The sequence below is a fragment of the Piliocolobus tephrosceles genome, chromosome 15, assembly GCF_002776525.5.
Source record: "Piliocolobus tephrosceles isolate RC106 chromosome 15, ASM277652v3, whole genome shotgun sequence".
In the NCBI taxonomy this organism is placed as follows: Eukaryota; Metazoa; Chordata; class Mammalia; order Primates; family Cercopithecidae; genus Piliocolobus; species Piliocolobus tephrosceles.
The window spans coordinates 87,177,753-87,191,462 of record NC_045448.1 but is presented as its reverse complement, the minus strand read 5'-3'; the positions used below and the strand labels follow the sequence as shown (position 1 = coordinate 87,191,462).

At 44.3% G+C, this 13,710-nt stretch overlaps 2 protein-coding genes across 7 annotated transcripts in view; both read left to right on the top strand.

Annotated features, from left to right (window-relative positions):
- Positions 1-942, top strand: part of REEP1 (receptor accessory protein 1) — a 141,636-nt gene extending 140,694 nt beyond the window's left edge. The window contains exon 12 of the mRNA XM_031934160.1: positions 927-942. The gene's annotated coding sequence lies outside the window, so the exon portion shown is untranslated. The remainder of the gene's footprint in view (positions 1-926) is intronic.
- A 219-nt stretch (positions 943-1,161) lies between these two features.
- Positions 1,162-13,710, top strand: part of IMMT (inner membrane mitochondrial protein) — a 55,794-nt gene continuing 43,245 nt past the window's right edge. Inside the window, exon 1 of one of the 6 annotated variants that reach the window (XM_023224896.3) lies at positions 1,162-2,021. In XM_023224896.3, the coding sequence (XP_023080664.2) occupies positions 1,977-2,021 (45 nt within the window). In that variant the 5' untranslated portion in view covers positions 1,162-1,976. The remainder of the gene's footprint in view (positions 2,022-13,710) is intronic. The other 5 variants (XM_023224901.3, XM_023224895.3, XM_023224900.3 and 2 more) reach the window with 5 other exon arrangements.

Sequence of the window (13,710 nt, the reverse complement as noted above, 5' to 3'; positions counted from 1 at the left end):
CCTCTGCCTCCCGGGTTCAAGCGATTCTCCTGCTTCAGCTTCCCAAGTAGCTGGGATTACAGGGGCGCACCACCAAGCCCAGCTAATTTTTGTATTTTTAGTAGAGAGGGGTTTCACCATGTTGGCCAGGTTAGTCTCAAATTCCCGAACTCAGGTGATCCGCCCGCCTCGGCCTCCCAAAGTGCTGGGATTACAGGTGTGAGCCACAGCGCCCAGCTTCCCTGATGACATTTTAAAGCAAAAATATTGACAACTTGCATGTGGAGAGTGAGGACTCTCCACATAGGTTATGAGGGGTTGGAAGACTAATTTTGAGGTTTGAGATCTTGAAACTAGAGAGGTTGCTAATAATGTTCAGGTGCAAGTTGTGGCTGTGATGTACATGACTGAAGCAGGATGAAAGCGTTCACTGGCATTGAGAAGTTCAAAGCCAAGGGTGTTAGAAAAGTCATCACACCGGCACCACTGGGCATGACAGCAGTGGGCAGGGAGGCAGCAATTCAATTGCTAAAATTACTAAAGAAAACAGGAGACTGCTCTGGAAGCTAAGTGAAAGAGATACGAAACTGAGTATATGTAATTACTGTAGTCCCCTAAAAACCATAGAAGATATGCAAACATAACCCTTCGATTTTAGATAATTTTCAAGTCTATCTCTCCATGTTACAAGTCATAGCGCAGCCTACCTCTAGAGAGAATACATACTATAATAAATTACCCAGTTAAGACTTGGAATACTTTGCAAACTCAGTAGAAGATAGAAAAGTTAGTTTCCACGATATTGCAATAAGATGCTAACAGTATTAATACTAACATATTAATTCTGGAGTATACATGGAGTATTAATACCACGCTTAATATTTAACATGTTTTATTTTTATTATCGACCCAATGGAATACTTTTTTTTTTTTTTTTTTTGAGACAGAGCTTAACTCTTGTTGCCTAGGCTGGAATGCAATGGCGTGATCTCGGCTCACTGCAACCTCCGCCCCCCGCCCGGCCCAGGGCTCAAGCAATTCTCCTGCCTCAGCCTCACGAGTAGCTGGAATTACAGGCACCCGCCAGCATGCCCAGCTAATTTTCTGTATTTTTAGTAAAGACGGGGTTTCACTATTTTGGCCAGGCTGGTCTCGAATTCCTGACCTCAGGCGACCCACCCGACTCGGCCTCCCAAAGTGCTGGTATTACAGGGGTGAGCCACCGCGCCCGGCCCAGTGGAATACTTTCAACGGTGCTTCTGCGCTGACTTCCCATCTTCCAACGCATCCACAAATTGCAGCCAAAATGATGTTACTACAGTAAAAACTTGGAGAACGCAGTGTGGTTTAATCTGGAAGGAGCAGAAGCTGTGGAGTCCAAAGGACCCGTGTTCCTATCCTTGTTGTGTCACTTGACACGTTCCACACAAGGGTCCCTACAGTGTTCGTTCACCGTCTCCAGCAATCAGGATGACTCCCTGAAAGGCCGTCAGACGAAACAAACGCGCAACCTGTGACAACTGCATTGTTTACGTAACTTTCGCCAAATCGGCTCCTTCCTACGAAATATCTAGCTCACAGAGCCGGATGAGATTCTTTCTTGCTTTAATTATCTGAAGAGCCACAGCTGTCCACTTTCCACGTGAGGCTGAAGACTGGATTTCAGAACGCTCTCCTTCCAGCCGCGTTCACCTAGTAACCCCAGCTCCGGGCTAAGGACCTGCAGCCCGGGCGCGACCCGGAAAAGGAATCCGCCCTTTTCGCCTCCTGCGCACCAATCGCCCGGAGGTGGCGTTTCCGCAGCGGGACAGAGCCCACCCTCTAAAAGCCGCCGAGTCGGGACAGCAGAAGGGGCCACGCGTGCGCAGTGGCATCGGCCGCGCTTCCGGTGCGCCGGGCGCGGACGCGGGCACGCAAACACGCAAGCACGCCTCCACTTAACTCGCGCCGCCTCGGCAGCTCCCGAGTCCAGCAACAGTGCAGTCCGCTCGACCGAGATGCTGCGGGCCTGTCAGTTATCGGGTGTGACCGCTGCCGCCCAGGTGAGCACTGGGGCTCCCGAGGGAGCGTGAGGAGGCTGACCTAGGACCGCCAGCGAAAAATGGGGGAACCTTGGGCGCTGCCTAGCCTCCAGAACAAAGGCGAGTCTCTGGGCTACCCTCGTCGGGAGAGGCCCGGGCTGGCAGCGAGGCAGCCACCAGGGAGTTCGCCAGACTGGGATGACTTGAGGTTATTGCAGCAGCGGGGTGGGGTGTGGAGAGTAGCGGGAGGCGCGGCTTCGAGGGCGTGTAGTCCAATCAGCGCCGCGCTGCCACCGTCCAGGACCAATCCTGGCTGCTGGCGTCTGGGTCGCCGGTTGGGCGCGCGATAGGTTTTTAGTGCTGAAGGTCGACGGGGGAGAACTACAGTTCCCGGCAGGACGAGCGGAGCTGCGGCTTGTTGCATCCTTAATAAGGAGGTGCCTGGACTTCTAGCGAGTGTCCACATTTTAGGAGTCAAGGTTGTAATTATCTGTGAGGGACTGCCTTTCTTTTCGCAGCTGGGAACACTTCTGCACTATTCTTAATCCAAACAAAAGCGAAAGATTTTCCTTTGTGGAGCTGAAACTCCTGGTCTTCAAGGAAAGACAGGAGTCATGACCTTGTGGCTCATTTCTGAGATTACGACAGGGATCTGTGTCTCCAGGCGCTGGGACTACCTTGACATTCAAGAAGCCTAAATACCCAGTTACTTTTAGTTTTGCGTAATTGCCAAAGTTACTTTCTAAAATTGAAAATAAAAAAGCCTGTTTCCATTGCTCACGATTATCAGAAAGTTGATATTTTGGCAAAATGTTGTAGATAGCAAAACAAGTACTGTGACTAAAGCAGTAAGTGAACAGAATCCCTAGGAAGAGTGAGTTAGAGATCATAAAAGTCAGGCTTTGTTTTTTCAAGTTCGCTTCTCTTCCTTTTTGGAAGGGGTTGCTGCTAGGTAACAGAAGCAACCCCTTCCATAGGAAAGTGGAACGAAGCTATGTTAGTTTTCTATTGCTACGTAACAACCACAAATTTAGCAGAACCTTACGGGTTCTGTAGGATAGAAGCCTGGTCCTGGATGATCTGTGTTCTCCCCTCCAGGTCACACAAGGCTGCAAAGTATTAGCCATGCTGTGGTTCTCATTTGGAGATCTGAGTCCTCTTCCAGGCTCATGCAGTTTGTGGGCAGAATTCAGTCCCTTGCAGTTACACGACTGAAGTCCCTTTTTTCTTGCTGCCTCTTTTCAGCCACTGCTCCCAGCTTCTACAGCCTGCCCACAGTTCCTTGCCTCAAGGCTTCCAGAGGCCATTCATAACATGGGTGGCTGCTTTCGTGCAGGCTACCAGGAGCTTGCCTCTCTAACTTCCAAATTTCTTTTATTTCGGTCTTTCCTCTCTAGACCCAGATTTAAAAGGCTTATGTGATTAGACCAGGCCCACCTGGATGACCTCCTTTTCAGTTAATGCAGAGTCAACTTTTTGGGATGCCATTTGGGAAACAAAACTAATTAAAACTTGGTAATAAAAAATGAACCCTTTTATAGCTCTGAATCCAGATGTCTAAACTTCCTGAAATTGCTATCTTGTAAAATTCTTTGGTTTATTCTCACCATCTCCTCAATCATTCTGTAGCATTTGACATCTGCTTTATGAGGCTGTTTGCACTTTTGGCTTCTCTCAAGTACTATTTTGGGTCCCATCTAGTTTTCCCTTACTGAGTCTGCTGCTTCTTCGTACCTCGAAATATACACCTTCTCATCTCTCCCTGTCTCTTTATAGACTCTCCAATTTGAGATTACATCAACTGTCAGAACTTTAATCCCCAAGCAGATGACTCTCGAGCCTTATCGTATTTGATTGTGCCAACTTATCCAGAATATCTCACATGTCAAGATCCTTTCCACTCTTTCCACTTTATTAAACCCCATCTTTCCATTTTTTTTTTTTTTTTTTTTTTTTGGCTACGGAGTGTCACTTTGTCACCCAGGCTGGAGTGCAGTGGCGCAATCATGGCTCACTGCAGCCTTGACCTCCTGAGCGCAAGCAGTCCTCTTACCTCAGCCTCCTGAGTATCTGGGACCACAGGCATGTGCCGCCATCCCTGGCTAATTTTTAAAAAAATTTTTTGTAGAGACAGAGTCTCTCTGTGTTGCCCAGGCTGGTCTCAATCTCCTGAGCTCAAATGATCCTCCCACTTCTGCCTCCCAAAATGCTGGGAATATAGGTGTTGAGCCACTGTGCCCAGCCAACCCCATCTTCTTAAATGTCTTACTGCTTTTACTGTTGCCTCCTAGAGTCCATTCTTTAGGAGGGAATAGTAAAAGCAGTAAGACATTTAGTAAAAGGCTTTTTAAAAGGCAAACATGCAAACATGAGGTCATGCTCTTTAGAGACATCCCATCACATTCAGAATAAAATCTAAACTGCTTACCATGGGCCCTTGATCTGATTCTTGTCGTATTTCGTTTTTCTACTGCCTCACTCATATTCTCCTGGTAATCTCCAGCATGTGCCTCACTGCCTTTTCATCAGTTGTTTCTTTTGCCCTGAACTCTTCTCACACATATTTGCTTAGCTTATTCCTTTCAGGTGTTTTTTCAAATGTCACCTTCCCTTCAGAGAGGGCATCCAGATCCAAAATAAAATTCTCACTACTCTGGCCTTCCTTGCATCACTGTATCTTTACCCCATCCTACTTTGTTATACTTTGTAGCTCCTAGCACTACCTGATGTTATAATGTGTATTTATTACACAGTTTCCACCTTTAAAAAGTAAGCTCCACAATGGAACTGTGTCCATATTGTTTACTGCTGTATTTCCAGTATTGACAATAGTCCCTGGCTCCAAGTAGATGCTCAGTGAATGTTTTATGATATATAAATGAAAGATTGAATGTGTTCATAAATTGTTTTTTTTTTTTTTTTTTTTTGGAGACGGAGTCTTGCTCTGTTGCCTGGGCTGGAGTACAGTGGCCGGATCTCAGCTCACTGCAAGCTCCGCCTCCCGGGTTTAGGCCATTCTCCTGCCTCAGCCTCCGGAGTAGCTGGGACTACAGGCGCCCGCCACCTCGCCCGGCTAGTTTTTTGTATTTTTAGTAGAGACGGGGTTTCACCGTGTTAGCCAGGATGGTCTCGATCTCCTGACCTTGTGATCCGCCCGTCTCAGCCTCCCAAAGTGCTGGGATTACAGGCTTGAGCCACCGCGCCCGGCTCATAAATTGTTTTTTAATTTTTAAAAATATTTTAGAGATGGGGTCTCATTGTGTTTCCCAGGCTGGTCTTCAACTCCTGGGCTCAAGTGATATGCCCACCTCGGCCTCCCAAAGTGGAATTTTTCTTAAATCTGCGTAAGTGGATGTGACCTCCCTTTAAACATCCCATGTATTTTCAAACCTCTGATTATATATTAAGGTTCTCCAGAGAAACAGAAACAGTAGGGGTGTGTGTGTGTGTGTGTGTGTGTGTGTGTGTCGAGATAGGGTCTCATTCTGTTGCCCAGGCTGGAGTACAGCAGCGTGATCATAACTCATTGCAGTCTTGATCTCCTGGGCTTAAGCGATCCTCCCACCTCACCTCCTGAGCAGCTGGGACTACAGGCTTAGGCTGCCATGCCCAGCCAATGTTTTGGACTTTTAGTAGAGATGGGGTCTCGCAATGTTGTTCCAGCTCATCTTGAACTTCTGGGCTCAAGCAATCTCCCGACCCTGTCCTCCCCAAAGTGCTGGGATTACAAGCATGAGTCATAGTGCTCAGCCTAGGAAGATTTTTTATTTATTTATTTATTTATTTATTTTTGAGACGGAGTCTTGCTCTGTCACCCAGGCTGGAGTGCAGCGGCACAGTTTTGGCTCACTGCAAGCTTCGTCTCCCGGGTTCACGCCATTCTCCTGCCTTAGCCTCCCGAGTAGCTGGGACTACAGGTGCCTGCCACCATGCCCAGCTAATTTTCTTTCTTTCTTTCTTTCTTTTTTTTTTTTTTTGTATTTTTAGTAGAGACGGTGTTTCACTGTATTAGCCAGGATGGTCTTGATCTCCTGACCTCGTGATCCACCCACCTCGGCCTCCCAAAGTGCTGGGATTACAGGCATGAGCCACCACACCCGACTGGAAGATGCATCATAAGGCCTCTACTCACACAGTTATGGAGGCTAGCAAGTCCAGAATCTGCTGTGTGGGTTGGCAGGCTGGAGACCTAGGAGAGCCAATATTGCAGTTTCAGTCTACTGGCTAACAGCCTGGAGACCCAGGAGAGTGGATCGTGCAGTTTCAGTCTGGAGGCAGTCTGCTAGAGTACTGCCTCTTGCTTTTTGTTGTGTTTCAGCCTTCAACTGATTGAATGAAGCCCACCCATGTTATAGGGCAATTTTTTTTTTTTTTTTTTGAGACAGGGTCTTGCTCTGTCACCCAGGCTGGAGTGCATTGGTACAATCTCAGCTCACTGCAACCTCCATCCACCAGGCTCAAGCCATCCTCCCACCTCAGCCTCCTGAGTAGCTAGGACTGCAGGCATGCACCACCACACCCAGCTAATTTTTGTATTTTTTTTTTTTTTTTTTCTGTAGAGATAGGGTTTTGCCGTATTACCCAGGCTGGTCTCAAACTCCTGGGCTCAAGCAATCCACCCGTCTTTGCCTCCCAAAGTGCTGGGATTATAGGAGTGAGCCACCATGCCTGGCCACTAGTTCACCAATTAAAATGTTAATCTCATCCAAAAACACAATCCAAATTGACACACAAAATGAACCATCACAGATAATATCTACCTTATTCTTTGTTGTTGTTGTTGAAATGGAGTCTTGCGCTGTTGCCCAGGCTGGAATGCAGTGGTGCGATCTCGGCTCACTGCAACCTCCACCTCCCGGGTTCAAGCAGTTCTCCTGCCTCAGTCTCTCAAGTGACTGGGACTACAGGTGCGTGCCACTGTGCCCAGCTAATATTTTGTATTTTTAGTAGAGACAGGGTTTCACCGTATTAGCCAGGATGGTCTCGATCTTCTGACCTTGTGATCTGCCTGCCTTGGCCTCACAAAGTGCTGGGATTACAGGCATAAGCCACTGCGCCCGGCCCAGTATCTACCTTATTCTTTATGTTTGGGCTTATCATCCTTGCATGCCTTAGATGTGGGTATTCAGTAAATGTGCTTTAGAACTCTGGTCCCTCCTGTTTTTGTTTTCTTTTTTTTTCCTCAGACCTAACACCATCTTTCTTCTGTTAGTCCCAGTGTTGCATCACCAGGCCCAACCTTTTTGAAGTGGTCATTGAGTTGGAGGACATGGGCTTTCCACCTAGCCTAGCCCTCTCTCAAACTACAAACCTGGAAGTGATCATTTATATATGGAGTATCTTTCCTGCTTATAACTTGAAAGAAGAAGAAGAAACATTATTATTCTGGAGGATCAACCACGCCAGCTTATTTAAGACCAAGTTTGATAACTCAGCTAGTTTAGGATTGAACTTGTGTGTGGACATGAGCTATCATCTTCTAGAATTCCTTCTTTCTGTTAGGATTATGAAACATTATGTTGCTCAGTGATAGAGACAGGCAGCCAACCGCACGTGCTAGAAAGTAGTTTAGTAGATCATGCGGCCAGGTGTTTGCTTCTACCCTTGCTAGAATCCTCTTTGTATTCCTTTTTTCATATCTGTTTTCATATCTGTAGACCAGTAGCCTTCAAACCATTTTGAAATACATCTTACACCTTAACTTACTACACCCAAGTGATAACGTATAAAATATATTCACATATATGCAGGGAAAGCTAAAGTATCAAGTTCCTGCTTTTGTCGTATTGATAAGTATCTGCCATTTCTATAACTAAAGAGCATGTTTTTCTCCTAGAATAGAATATATTTATACTGAAGTGTAATGCTGCTTCATTGTAAAACTGTAATGTAAAATGTAGAATTTCATGTAATGAAATTTAGTGTAATGTAAAATTTCAGTATAAAAACTTACTCGATTTTTGTGGGATATACTTTTTAACCTTAATGCATGATTCGTATAAACTCTTTTAAATTAACAGTAGGAAAAGTTAATTTGTTGTATATCAGTCTATATTTCAAATGTAGAACTGCCCATTAACTTATGGGTGCCTTTTCGTTTGTGTGGGAGGAGTCCTTATGACAAAATCCACAAAAATGTTATCAGCTGGCAGCAACCAGCAGTCTGTGGAGGAAACCTGAAACCTCTAATTAGAGTTCACACGAGGCAGCTCATATTGCAGGCTCCATGTCCAGGTTGTCATGCTAGATTGTGGTTTCTTTATGTCTTCACTTTGGTAGAGCTAAGGAACAGGTGGTCTGTGTAACAACATTAATCATGGGGCGGGTCACTTGAGGTCAGGAGTTCAAGACCAGCCTGGCCAGTGTGGTGAAACCCCCACCTCTACTAAAAATAGAAAAATTAGCCAGGTATGGTGGCAGGTGCCTGTAATCCCAGCTGCTTGGGAGGCTGAGGCAGGAGAGTCTCTTGAACCTGGGAGGTGGAGGTTGCAGTGAGCCGAGATCACGCCATTACACTCCAACCTGGGTATCACAGCAACACTCTATCTCAAAAAAAAAAATTACGTGGGAATTGTATGTTTCCTTTTTTTTTTTTTTTTTTTTTTAATATCACCTTTCTGCAGGTTAGAAGCAACAAGGCTAACCTTATATGTCTAGACAGATTGCTTTGAAACAGTGTTGTCCTTTCTATGTCATAGGTCCTTATTAATAAAAAGGAATTCCAGGGCAAAAAAGTAGCCAATATTTTGTGTGTTAATACAGGATATTTAGTTTATATTGATAGTTTAGTACTTAAGAGAGCTCTGGAGACAGACCTTATGTTTGGCAATGGTTTTTAGCTATAACACCAAAAGCACAAGCAACAAAAGAAACTAAAGATAAATTGGACTTCATTAAATCTTAAATTTTTGTGCATCAAAGGGATAGTTGAGAGTGAAAAGAATGAAAGTATTCTAATGGATACTAGATATTTTGGATACTAGACCCTCATCATATCTGATGAGGTGTTCCTTTTTAGGTAAGGAACTCCTGCAACTCAGTAACAAAAAAGACTAGCCAAATAAAAAAATAGGCAAAGGGCCCAGGTTCTGTGGCTCATACCTGTCATCCCAGTACTTCGGGAGGCTGAGGCAGGCAGAACGCTTGAGCACAGGAGTTTAACACTAGCCTGGACAACATGGCGAAACTCTGTCTCTACAAAAAATACAAACATAAGCTGGGTGTAGTGGCATGCACCTGTAGTCTTAGCTACTCGGGAGGCTGAGAAGTAGGAGGATTGCTTGAGCCTGCGAGGTCGAGGCAGCAGTGAACCATGATGGTGCCACAGCACTCCAGCCTGGGTGAAAGAGTGAGACCCTGTCTCCAAATATATACGTGTGTGTGTTTGTGTGTGTGTGTGTATGCACAAAGTACTTGAATAGCCATTCATCCAAAGCAGATATACAGATGGCCAAGAAGCACATGGAAAGATGCTCAACATCCTTTGACACTAGGGAAATGCAAATTAAAACCATGAGATTGTGAAATGCAAATTAAAACCATGAAATGCAAATTAAAACCAGTTCACAACCACTAAGATGGTTATAATAAAAATGGAAAATAGCAAATTAGCTGGGCATGGTGGTACATGCCTGTAATCCCAGCTACTTGGGAGGCTGAGGCAGGAGAATCACTTGAACTTGGGAGGCGGAGGTTGCAGGGAGCCGAGATTGCTCCATTGTACTCCAGCCTGGGCGACAAGAGCAAAACTCCGTCTCAAAAACAAAACAAAAGCAAATGTTGGGGAGGGTATAGAGAAACTGGAACCCTTGTACATTGCTAGTGGGAATGTAAAATGGTACAGCTGCTATGAAAAAGTAGTTTAGTGGTGCCTCAATAATTAGTAGTAGTAGTAGTAGTAGTAGTATTTTGGAGACAGTTTCATTCTTGTTGCCCAGACTGGAGTGCAATGGCGCAATCTCGGCTCACCGCAACCTCTGCCTCCTGGGTTCAAGGGATTCTCCTGCTTCAGCCTTCTGAGTAGCTGGGATTACAGGCATGCGCCACCACACCCAGCTAATTTTGTATTTTTACTAGAGACAGGGTTTCTCCATGTCCTGGGTTCAAGGGATTCTCCTGCTTCAGCCTCCCGAGTAGCTGGGATTACAGGCATGCGCCACCATGCCCAGCTAATTGTGTATTTTTAGTAGAGACAGGGTTTCTCCATGTCCTGGGTTCAAGGGGTTCTCCTGCTTCAGCCTCCCGAGTAGCTGGGATTACATGCATGCGCCAGCACGCCCAGCTAATTTTGTATTTTTACTAGAGATGGGGTTTCTCCATGTTGGTCTGGCTGGTCTCGAATTCCCAACCTCAGGTGATCTGCCTCGGCCTCCCAAAGCGCTGGGATTACAGGTGTGAGCCACCGAGCCTGGCCGTGTCTCAGTAATTTAAACATAGAATTAAACATGACCCTGCCAAAAGAATAAAAAACTGGTGTTCAAACAAAAACTTATTATTCACAATTCACAGCCAAAAGGTGAGGCAACCCAAATGTCCATTAACTGATGACTGGATAAACAAAATATGGTATGTTTATGTGATAAAATATTAGATTCAGCCATAAAAAGGAATGAAGTACAAGCTGCATATATGATACATGTTACAATGTGGATGAATCTTGAAAACATTATACCAAGTGAAAGAAGCTGGGCAAAAAGATGTACATTGTGTGATTCATTTATACAAAATATCTCAAATAGGCAGATTCATAGAAACAGAAAGTACATGGTGGTTGCCAGGGTCTAGAGAGAGAGGAAAAGGGGATGACTGCTTAATGGATGTAGGATTTCCTTTTAGGGTGATGAAAATGTTCTAAGATTAGATAGTGGTGATGGTTGTTGTACAACATCGTGGATGTACTAAATACCATGGAATTGTACATTTTTAAATGGTTAGAATGGTGAATTTTATGTTACGGGAATTTTGTCACATAGAGGAAAAAAAAATAACACCTGCCACCAGGTATTTGCAGATGGCCTGAAGTATAGAGGCAGAGCTAGATACACACATACACACCCTAAACTTGAAGAGGCTTCCAATGGCCCAAGATAGGAAAATTTGATCAAAAAGACAGTAATTGTAAATGGTTGAAGTCCATCAGAAGTGTTTAAATCCATGAATTTAAAAGGGTCTGTTCTTATCAGTTATAGCTGCATAACAAGCCAACTTGAGCTTGGGGTAAAATAACAGTATTTATTGGTTTACTCAGTTCTGGAAAATTTTTGCCCAGAGACCCTCATGAAGTTGCAGTCAGATAGTTACTAGGTCTACAGTCATCCCCAAGTCGTCTTTACTCTCATATGTGGCAGTAAATAGTGGCTGCAGCTGACACCTCAGCAGGGACTGTTGGCTGGATCACCCATCTGTGGCATCTTTAAGTGTCTGGACTTCCATACACTTTGGTGGCTGGGTTCCAAGAGCAAGTGTGTAACAAGAGACAGAGCCAGGTAGAAGCTGTATCCTTTTTATGTCTTAGTCTCAGAAGTTACAGAGTATCACTTTCACTGCCTTTTATTAGTGGATTAGTAACAAAGGCCTGCCCTGTGGGAAGTGTACATAAAACTTATTGTTGGGAGAGGGGCGTGTTTCTGGAACAGCGTGTGGTACAGGAAGTATTGTTGCAGTCAATTCTGGATATTATTCTCAGCCTTCTGGACGCAACTGACATCTCTCCCACATGCAAATACACTCACAACCTTCTCCAAGACCCTCCATCAGAGCATCAGCATTAGGAATAAGATCTTGTTATCTAAATCGGATCTTACTATGGATAAGGCATCTTGAATGTGGTCCCTAGGGTATAGCTTCTTAAACACTTTTCTTGGTGATCTAAAGCCCTGTAAACTAAAGAGACAAATTATCTGCTCCCCATACACTCAGCATATGGTAGTATGACAGGCACAGGATAATCACTCTAGACACTCCTATTCAAAAAGGAAGAAACTAAGAGGCACACAGCAGTCACCATTCAATAACAAGTGTAAAATTCAGCTGGTGCTCTGTTTCTAATTCCTTGATTAGAGCTCCTTTGGACTCCTGGTTTTACACTTGAATTATTTGTCCATTTCCAGAATATGTAGCCTGTTGCAGCTGAATTGTTTCATAGCCTACTTTCCGTCTGTAGAAGTTTAAGAGTCCAAAAGCTTCTTTTCATTTTGTCCTCTTTTTCACTTTAAATATAAGCCAGGATGTTTTTTATTAATACAATTAAAAAGTTTGTGAGTTTCCTGTGAATCTTAATGGGGTCGTCTTCATTAGACGCGTGATACTCACACATCTTCTCAAGATAAGCCCTTCTCCATTTTGGGCCTCCTGTGAGGCTGCTGTAGGTAACACCTTTAATGTTCTGAGTAACCTTATTGTTTTAATAGAATCTGGGAAACACGTCCTTATGATTCTTAGAGGGCCTTTTCTCAAGGTAAAAAGACTCTATGAGGGACATCTCCTTAGATCTTTCTGAGATCTCAAAGTGTCTTTTGGTCACACACTGGATTTGATCTTTGGCTTGAAACCCTTCTCTATTTGAGAATCTATTTGAAAACAAGAAACAGTTTTATTTTTGAACCCACCGAATCCTGACTCTTTTTTGTTTGTTTGTTTTTTGAGACAGAGTCTTGCTGTGTTGCCAGGCTAGAGTGCAGTGGTGCAATCCCGACTCACTGCAACCCTGCCTCCTGGGTTCAAGCATTTCTCCTGCTTCAGCCTCCTGAGTAGCTGAGACTACAGGCACGTGCCACCACGCCTGGATAATATTTGTATTTTTAGTAGAGACGGGGTTTCACTATGTTGGCCAGGATGGTCTCGATCTCTTGACCTTGTGATCCGCCCGCCTTGGCCTCCCAAAGTGCTGGGATTACAGGCATGAGCCACCATGCCCAGCCATCCTGACTCTTTTATGTTTCCTTTAAATTTTGCTTGAAAGCTAAACAGGTTTTTGTTTTGTTTTTTAATGCTCATCTCTGTCCTTATACTCAGCTAAAAGAAATCAGTTAGCCCTTGTGAACACTGTACTTGGAACTCTTCAGCAAAATACATCAGTTAATTAGGTATAGCTATAGCTATGCTTAATTTTCTCTTTTCCATGTCTGTCATTACAGATGACAGTTTTCATAAACTTCTGTCAGTACGTAACAAAAATATCTTTTCCTCCAGGTTCCAAAAACTTTTTTTTTTTTTTGCTTTTCTTTAAGCGCTCACCAACAGGCTCTGCGAAGGCCATTAGGCTTCTGCTAAGTCTCTTCAAGGTTCTTCCAGCTTCTGCCACCCCCACACCAGTCCCAGAGTCATGACCTCGTGTTTATGTTTTGTTGTAGTAGCACCCCTCTTCTAGGTGTAAACATATGTTTGGTTATCTGTAGCCATGTAACAGATCACCCTAAACTTAGTGGTATTAAATAGCAGTGTAATTATAATTGTTATCTTATATTAACAATAATAAACGTATTAATATATAAATTATGTAAGTAAAAATTACTCAGTGCTTTGAGAGGCCGAGGTAGGATTGCTTGAGGCCAGGAGTTCAGAACCAGCTTGGGTAACATAGCAGACCTGGCTCTATAAAAAACAAGAACAAAAATATTCGCTAGGTATGGTGGGCATGTGCCTGTAGTCCCAGCTACTCAGGGGGCTGAGGCTGGAGGATCACTTGAGCCCAGGAGTTCGAGGTTACAGT